The sequence below is a fragment of the Pithys albifrons genome, chromosome 1, assembly GCF_047495875.1.
Source record: "Pithys albifrons albifrons isolate INPA30051 chromosome 1, PitAlb_v1, whole genome shotgun sequence".
NCBI classification, from domain to species: Eukaryota; Metazoa; Chordata; class Aves; order Passeriformes; family Thamnophilidae; genus Pithys; species Pithys albifrons.
Window position 1 is genome coordinate 85692461 of NC_092458.1, and position 9303 is coordinate 85701763.

General features: G+C 45.4%; 1 protein-coding gene across 3 annotated transcripts in view; it reads right to left on the reverse strand.

Annotated features, from left to right (window-relative positions):
• NRIP2 (nuclear receptor interacting protein 2) overlaps positions 1-4539 on the reverse strand; it is a 19991-nt gene extending 15452 nt beyond the window's left edge. For all 3 annotated transcript variants that reach the window (XR_011698025.1, XM_071557838.1, XM_071557829.1), the window contains exon 1: positions 3863-4539. Coding sequence is in view for 2 of the 3 variants with exons in the window: in XM_071557838.1 (XP_071413939.1) it covers positions 3863-4093 (231 nt within the window). In the remaining variant the exon portion in view is untranslated. The remainder of the gene's footprint in view (positions 1-3862) is intronic.
• Positions 4540-9303: the final 4764 nt, after the last annotated feature.

Genomic DNA, 9303 nt, shown 5'->3' on the forward strand with positions numbered 1-9303 from the left:
CTAAGTGAAGAAAGGCCAAGAATTTAAAAGGGTTAATGTGCTACAGCATAAACTGTTGCTTTTATCTTTCTTTAAAAAATAAAAGATAAATTAAATCCCAGATGGTGCAGCAGCTTGATGTAGGATCTTGTCAATGTGCAGGCTAAACACGTGGATAACACCAAACGTGCCAATGAGTTGGGCTGTATTAACCCCACAGGGTATGTGTGCTTTGGACTAGCTTCATGCTTGGTCAGAGGCTGACACTGCCGGGAGGAGTGTAAATTGCCACTTGAAGCACACTGACTTGTCAGATATGCCCAGTGGTTGGAGCAGGACAGCTGTTATGGGCTTTTTGGTTGCACTCAGTGTTGCTCTTTGCAAGATCCCAAGTCCTTCATGCCTCTGTTTCCTTGTCACTCAAGAAGTGAGAGTCAGATCATTCACATGCTGCTTGAGAGACACTGCAGTAGTTGAAAAGTGAGGTAAAAATATCCCTCTGTTCCTGGTCTTTTCCCAGCCTACTGTGCCGGCCCACAGCACAGCTGGCCATGGGACTTAACTCCCTAAATACTCTGAGCACAGTGCCAGTTTGGCTGCCAGCTAACATCTGGGCCATGGGAAAAGGGCAGGGAATAAACAGCAGGTCTCCAAATTCCCATCCTCCCTCCTATCTCACACAATCTGGCATGCAAAGGACCTTTCCCTCTCCCTGAAACCTTTCCCACAGAAACAGCAGGCCCTTTGCAGCTACCACCTCTGTCCTCTTCCTATCACTCAGGCTGGGAGATTAGCTGAACTTTGGGATTGTGGAAGCATCTGATCAAAACCAGACTCCTGGGGCCCTCCTTATCTTCTGTCTCCCCAGCAAGATGGAGAAGTGAATACCGTTTTCTCTCTTGGACTCAGTAACAATTAGATTTAGAGGACAGCGAGGGAGGATCTGAAGGGTGTTGTGGCCAGCAGCTGAAAAGGAGGCCCTCTCAGGGCACTTAGAAAGATCGAAGCAGATTCCCATTGCAATTTGGGGAAGGTTCAGGCTCTCCAGTGTGAAATCTCAAGGCCTTGCTATGATTAGTGACACTGTATGAGCTGGAGAACTTGATTACTGGGAGGCAAGAAGCCAGCTCTTCAGACCTTTTTGGTACTTTCAGAATATGTAGCTCATGTAGCTACTTGCTTGTTTTGCCATTAGGAGAAAATAAATCATGCTTGTTGTTACAAAGCTAGAAACATGAGGTCTCCACCGAAATGTATAATTAATCATTTTTGGAGACATGATGAGTCCATCAAATCCTAGACACTGCTGGTTGTATTGCATAAGCTTAATGCACACCCAGAATACACAGAGAGGAATGGCAAAAAGTAACAGCCTGTGCCTGCAAAAGAAAGCATGTATTTAGTTTTAAATTACATGGGGCCTTGCTCTAATTTTAGGACTTTGGGGATGGCCACAGCTGAAGTAACTGGCACTGTCAATGGAGACCTGTTTTGGAGAATCAGTTAAACTCTCCTCCCAGTGTAAGTGCTATAGGACTCCAGGGTGTTTTGCTCTCTCTCCAAAATCAAACTCCCCAGCACTTTCTACTGCTGCTGGTTTTAGTACATTCCTTTTTTTGTATGCCTGTCCTCCAGGAGGGATCCAGATCAACTTAAGAAACATATATGGGGTTTTCATAGGGCTGGAGGAATGCCTGGAAAAATATGCCAAAAGCATATTTTGAAGTTTAACTTGTAGTCTCGAAAACATCACAGCAATATCACAGTGTCCCATCAAGTTGCGGGAACTGCTGAATTGCTCTTGGAAATCTAAGGCCTGGTTCTCTTCTTGCTCCAAGGTAAAGCAGAAATGGAGGTATCACATGAATCCCATGTATGTAAACTTTGCAGAGGGACCAGACTTTGTTTTGTGCCCTCTAGTGCCAGAACAAAACCTCAGTGCCAGAAAAGTTGCTATGCTTTATTTACTGCTCCCTAGTTCCATGGTAAAAATGTTTCAGCTATTGTGTTGTGGTTCAAACATGAAGCATGCAATGTTTTGCAGTGACTGAATGCTGTCTGCACACAAGGAATTCTCCTTAGAGTGGTTAATTCAACCAGGAGAGATGCTCGTGGTGAGAAAGCACGAGAAAGCATTTGTGGCTTCAGGGTGCCAGCTGTCACTCTGGGGCATGGTGTGACAGGAGTCAATTCCAAAGCAAAGGAGATAGATGTGTTTCTCTCTGCCTTTGTGGCTGGGGTCAACAAACGTGCACTAGAAGACTCAGAAGTGGCTCCTCCCCAAACCCTGCCGAAAACTGTCCTGGGACAGGCCTGGGGTGCGTCTGGCCATGTCATCCTGAAAGGATGTTTGAGCTGCAATGCCTCAGGCCCTGAGGGTCAGTGCCTGCCATCCTGTGCCACAAGTCTGAGCAGAGCCCTCCGGGCTCCAGTGTGGCCAGACCAATTTCCCTGCGGGAAGGACAGTCCCTGTTCCTCACTAGGGCAACACTTCTGTGACTTGCCTCTCATACCTCAGCAGTGTGCAGGGCCAGAGGGACACTCAAGACCAGTCCCTGCCCACAGCCATGTGTGTGCAGCTGTGAAGGGCTGGCAGGACATGAGGCGACAGCTCGGGGTGACTTTGAGGAGTCACCCTTTACCGTGTTGAGACAGGGACTCGCAGCATCTGCTGAGGCAGCTGTGGGGAGGGTGGTGGGAGGCAGGAGAGTGTGCCAGCATGGGTATGTGGCACTGACCCCTCATCTGTAAAGGGCAGAGTCACTGCACCCGAAGTGTTCAGCAAGGAGGATAACTCCCAGTCAGGCCACCCAGTGCTGAGGACCCTCCCCGTCCCACACACATGTGCTCCTGTGTGCCTTGCTGCCAGCAGCTGTGGGAGCTGGGAAATTATGGGAGACAAACACACATGAGCATCTGCGGTGTTGTGACTGTCTGATGATACAGAGGGAAGCCCAGACTGTAAGGAGGGGCAAGGCTTTTATGACACCCACAGGCACAGATGCAATAAGTGGGTTGTGCCCCCACCACAACCAGACCCAGGCCCTCTTTTGGGAAAAAGGTTTAGACCTCTGCATCCTTGAGCAGTTAAATACCACAGCAGAGAGAAGAAATTGGACAGCAAAACTGCCAGAGCAAGGGGATTGTGTGTGCAGTTAAGCCAGCAAGAGATCCCATGGGGAAACTGCTTCCAGCCTTGGGGAAATCCCTCCAAACCACAGACTGCCCAGGCTCCTGGAACAGATCTCCCTCCCTGATGCTTCCTGCTCCATGTCTCCACAAGGAGATTCCCATAGGCCTCATTCCTGTGCCTCCTCCCCAAAGGTATGATCCACAAGTGCCAGGCACTGCATCTGCCTGCATGCCTGGCTAGTGATCCTGCCCTATGTTTGCCTCTCCGCAAATGCAGAGAGTGGGTTAGAGAGAATAATTCAAAAAGGTGACAAGGTCAAACATAAGCCTATCTGAGAGTTTCATGAATTGTTCTTCCCTGCCTGCTGAGTCCAGGAAGCAGTCTGCATTCGAGCTGGATCATGCAGGAATACATGGAGGTTTTCAGAGATGTCCCACATGGAAACATACATGTCACATGAACATAATATAGGTAATGGGTGAGTGGAAACTTGGATCCTGGAGAGTCCTTCCAGTTCATGGCTCCCTGCCCCTGTGAGGAGTTTAGTTCCTAGTAGGATGCATAAGAACATAAATTCAAATAAATAAGTGATTCATTCTTTCCCTCCACCTGACCTGCTCCTAGATGATCCTGAAGGGAAGTTTCATCTTGCTGAACCCAGGACACTTTCACAAAGTCTGACAACAGTTCTCAACTGGGATGAAAGCTATTAGGAGGACTCCCTTCCAAATGGGGTCCCACTGGACTCACCAGATCTTTGGAGGTGCCAAGCCTTGTCAAGCCATCCAGGGGCAGCAGATCAGCCGAGTCCTTGTGCACAAACTGGGTGGCCTGTTTAAGCCGCCTCTTCTGTTGCAGAATAGCTTTGTTCCTCAGCTCCATCTCACACTCCTGTCGCTCCAGGTCGGCAGTACCCTCATTCTGCTTTTCCTCCTGGTCGCCTTGCCCCAGTGGCAAGGGGCAACTCTTCCTTGTGCTCATGGTGAAGATTCAGACAGAACAGATCCTCCTTGGTATGCTGGGGTGTTCCCTGGACTCGTCTCCCGGTGTTTGCCCTCTGGAGGCTGACTCAGTCTGTGATCTCCTTTCCTTTCCCCTTCCCCACAGCTCTCCTTCTCTTCCTTTCTCTGACTTTCTTCCTGCTCTCTTAGTTATAACTCACCCATCTCTGAAGTGTCTCCGTGACTGTTTCTCGCCCTGCCCTCTCCCTGGCTCTGTGTCCCTCCGCTCCCGGCCTCTTCCTCTCCCTCACTTCTCGTGCCCTGACTGCAGCTCTGCCTCCTCCAGTCCGTGTGTCCCTGTCGTAGCGGAAAAAGCCCAGCGTCAGAAACCGATTTCCATAAATCACAGCAGAGCCGGCAAGATGCTCCGGCTGGAAAAATCCAGCAGTAGAAGGATGATGACCCGCTGTCGGGGGCCGGACTTACCTCCTCGGGCTGCGCGCACGCACCCGTGCGTGTGCCCGTGTGTGATTCCCGTATTCCCTGTCCCCGGCACGCTGGGTACACTCTAAACCTGCCAGCGGCAGCGTGCGCGGTCTAGCGGCTCTGCCAGGGGGTTTGACGCATCTCAGGGTGCCTGTAAATACTGGCAGCAACACGGTTCAGCCTGAGAGATGATGCAGTGCCTTGGTGAATGGGAGAGAGCATCCTCCTCAAGGCTCCTGGCAGGCATGCCCAGTCTCCTTTCTGCAGAGAGTGTCATGCGTTAGGAACAGGCTGCACTGAAGGATTTTTCTGTGTAACTTGGAACAAAATGCTGAAGGTCTGGTTTCTCCTTCCAGCCAGGGCAAATGTATTGGGCCTGATTCTGCCCTCATTTTCACCTTTCTCCATCTAGAGCAATACTCTCTGATGTTGCAGAAGCCTAAAATCACTGGCTTGTCAATAGAAGTGGACTTGACTCCCTGTATACACCAAGGGAGTGCTGACACTGCTTGCAGTCTGGGATGTCTGGACTAGTGCAGACATCCCTCCTCTCAGAGCAGAGAGGACGTGACAGAACTCACTTTTTCAACTTCCCACCTCCATATTGTCCTGCTTGAAACAGAAGATTTCAGCATGAACTGAAGCTGCTTTATTTTGATTCCTCTTCACTGGTTAATACACTGCCCATTAAGCGCCAGTTCTGACATCATGTACAGAGGAAGAAACAAAATTTTACTCAGCTGTGAAGCTGAAGACAGCACTACGTTTCCATGAAAGCCAGCAAGGGGTGAAACAGCTTTCATGTGCAACACAGAAGGAATAACAGCAGCTGACTAAAGTTACCACAAAAGAACTTCTGTTGCTTACTTTGTTTTGTTTTCTGGTTTGGTAGTATGTAACATTCTAATATTACTAATACCAATTATCTCTATGTTTTAGATTCTATATAAAAGTATAACAGTGAGTTTGCAATATTAGGAAGTAAATCCAATACGAAGATCCAAAGTTAAGTCCTGTCAGCGCACTGCAAAACCTCACTTGTTTAAAGCTTTCTCTGCTCCTTCATGCCTTCTGCTCTTAAGAGCAAGTTGTTTAACTTTTTCTATCCTGTGATGTGTTGGTTCCAAGATATGGCAAAAAACCCTTAGCTTTTTTATGGACATGAAGTCAGCTATCTTCTCCCTTCAGAGGCTTGCTAGGTTCTAGGTCAGTTTTTTTCTATTCAGCTATTACTTTTTCCATCCTGTTCTTCTTAAAAAGAACCCATTTACTAAGTCGGTTAGGTGTTTTCTGTTGTGGTTTTTTTGTGGGTTTTTTTTTTGTGTGTGTTTTTTTTTTTTTAACAGAATGGACTCTCTTAAAGCTTTTCTATTGGAATATCAGATCACAGTGCAGCAAACTTAAGGATTTTTTGCACCAGTTATTCCTTTCCCAGTCATCTTTTGTAGGCCCTGAAAAAATAGTCTGACTCACCAAGAGCCTGTGTTAGAAAAATAAAACTTATTTAGATGAAAGTATTGATACACAGTCCCATACACACTGGTAGATTATTTTCCATTCTTGATCCAGTCACATACAATAATCATAACCCATTATACCTCACCATTCTGCACACTTCATACAGAAATCCTTACAGAATGTGTATCAGTGCTGTTCAGACAATAGAAGGACCCCACTGCCTCCACAGAAGACAAAAGCCCTTCTCACTTCTCCATCCAGCAGCTTGGCCTTCTAGCTCAAACTGCGACAGATCTGGGGCAAAAGGTTCCTGGTTGTAACCACAAAACTACAGCACTGTATCCATGTTTATGGATGTTGGTCCCTGATCCTGACCACCTCCCTGTCAGAAACACTGAAGAATTCAGAAGTAGTGCCAATATATCTAAGAAAAAACACTGAAAAGCAGCATTTCCCAGTAGCCAGTTTGCCCAGCCAAGAAACAAGAGAGGATCAATACTCCAGTCAACTACTCCTTTGTTGGAAGAAATTCATGAATAGTACCTGGAGTAGTGAAGAGGAGAAATGGACTCCTTTGCAACATGATCAGCAACTTACAGATGAAAGAAAGTGGCACCAATATTTTATTGAGTACCCCTGTTTGAGGAGCTGCTCTGATGAGGGCTTTCATTGGTTTGACTTTAAATTTCACAGGCTGAGGTTCTTTCACCAGAGATTTTCCTTGTATCTCACTTCTGGGAAACTTTACCTGTTTACTATTTTTTACTTTTTTTTTTTTTTTTTGATGACTAGGTTAAATTATCCCCTCTATAATATTCTCCTGCTACTTTGGCAACTTCTAATGGTTGTTTTTTTTCTTAGAGATTTCTCTTCAGCTTTGAATTTTCCTCTTTCAACGGTTTGGAAACCATTATTTTGTTCTCCTGAGAGCTGACACACTGCAGGTGCAAGGGTGGATTGTGGATAAAGAGATTTACATTACTTTTGTGACCAAGCTGGGCTGTTACAGAGCTCACAATAGCTCCCACATAATGTAACCAGCCCAGAGGGTGTCTCTACATTACACCAGTTTCCAATGCACTGTCTCAGTTTGGTAATGTAAGCTTCCAGTGGGCATGAAAGTGACCCTGGGTGTAGCAACTGTGTCAAGGGCAGGAGATTTCTTGTGATGGCCCAGCGCAGGGTCAGAATGAGGTGACTTTCTGTTCATTCTGTTTCATTGTCACAGCCTGTGCACAGTCTGTGGATGCACAGATGGTGCAGAGGAGTGATGAGAGGACAAACCTTACTCAGGCAAATCATGCCTGCTTCTCTCTCCCTTTCCCTCTTTGAAAAAACAAAAGCTTCCTCTGCTTTGAATTCCCTCCAGTTTGTCTATTGGTATAATAAAATATCTTCCTATTTTAGAAATAATAAGTAATAAATTACAGTATTTGTATCAGTGAATTTGAATATGTCTGGCAAATTTCCTTGAGATAAATGTCATCTCAGATGTACATAATATTTAGCTCAGCTGCTGGATAGGGAAGTGTGTCCTGCCAGTAGGGTCAGCCAGAAAATAAAAATTTCCTTAATTAGGTAATTCAGGGTAAAATCTCTGTAGTCATCTGCCATATGGGCTAGAGTTACGCTTACACCATAGCAAACTTAAAACAACGTTGTCCAATATGAAATCCCTCTGCTGTATAAATATTGCCTGTAATTGTTTCTATTGATTTCCTTGCTTGAGTTAAACTGCAATGAAAAGCGGCCTTTTCTGGTTGGTTAGAATAGTTAGCATTGCCACAAAACAGTTGCCAATCATGCAGCAGGCAATACAAAATTCTCCCTTCCATTACACAGCTTCATGAATTACACTAGAAGATTTTGGCTTTGTTTTCACAAGGGGAAAGAATATCCATTTCAGAGTGCTAATGCACATTGCAATGGCAACTGTCTTACTCCTGCTAGAGCTTCTCTGTGCTCTTGAAGAGGTTTAAAGCACACAATAATTTCTGGCAGTAATATGCTTACCAATAAAAGTATGTAAGAATATGAGATGAAGGATAGTTGTGTACTTAAGGCCAATAGCAAGTCCTTGGAAATATGCAGTCTCAAAGATGTCTTCAATGTGTGTCTCTGGGTAGTTGCTTTCACTTCACTGTCCTTTCACTTCTTATCCATAGGGAGAAGAGTGCTTCCATTATCCACTTAGCTTGAGGCTAAGAATGCACTTGTTGTTATCAAAAACAATTTTTAAAAAGTTTCTACATAATGCCATAAAAATAATAATGAAAATTTTACACATTAAACTTCCTTTCAGAGGATGTCCTCAAACCTGAATACTCAAAGAGTAAAACCCAGCACAGTTAGAGCTGCCTTGAAAAGCTTAATTGGGTATGTGTATGTATGGGTCTGTTACTAAAGTCTTGGCAAGGTGCTTTGAGTAGCTGTCCATGGATTCTGCAAAAATCTACTTTTTTCATATAAAACAACAGCGAAGAAAATTTGCAACCACCTATACACTTTTTGCCTGTGTCCAGCTAGCTGTAGAATCAGAGCAGACTTTGTCTTGCTCAAAACGAAGTCCAGTCATAGTACTTGAAAGGTAAGAATCTCTGTTGGCTGCCTTTGCCTCCAGTCTCATTTCCCTTGGAGACAGGTTTTACTTTTAGAGTCCACCATCACACACTGCAGAAAACTTACCTACCAGCAGTTGCTAGGTGTACAGAGGTGTTTCCTGTCATGTTTGTTTGTAAATCACTTGTTTTGTATCTTACAGCAACAGAGATCAGTCAAATTCTTGGTCAGCAGTATAATTTGCTGAAATGAACTATTATCACTTAACCAGGTGTATTTGTCGGTATACACAGTTGAAGCCATGTATATTTATGGGTGTAGCATGTCTCTGGTTGCTGCAATGTGACGAGCAGTTCCTGTGTAGCAGGGCTTCTCAGACACACTGTTCTAGGGGCAGTCAGCTGCTCTAAAGGGCATTGCAGCCCACCCCTTGTTCTCTTGTTCAGGCAGGCTCTTATTTAGAGATGCAGTTACTCAAGCGTTGGTGCCTGCTGACTAAATCTTTAGTCATGCTGAGGTTGTGGATGGTTCTTCAGCAACAATACCTCAGTACTGCTTAGGGAATCGCACCTTTTTCACACTGTTTTCTCCCAAGGCACTGGACCCATCCCTTGTAAACCAGTCAAACCCAAGACCTGAAATAAGTATTTTACATCTGTTCTGTGGTACCTGTTCATTTTGCCCCAGCCTTAACTTGAGAACTGAAGAATCTATGACTGTGGTGGTCCTTATCAAGCCTTCTTCTGT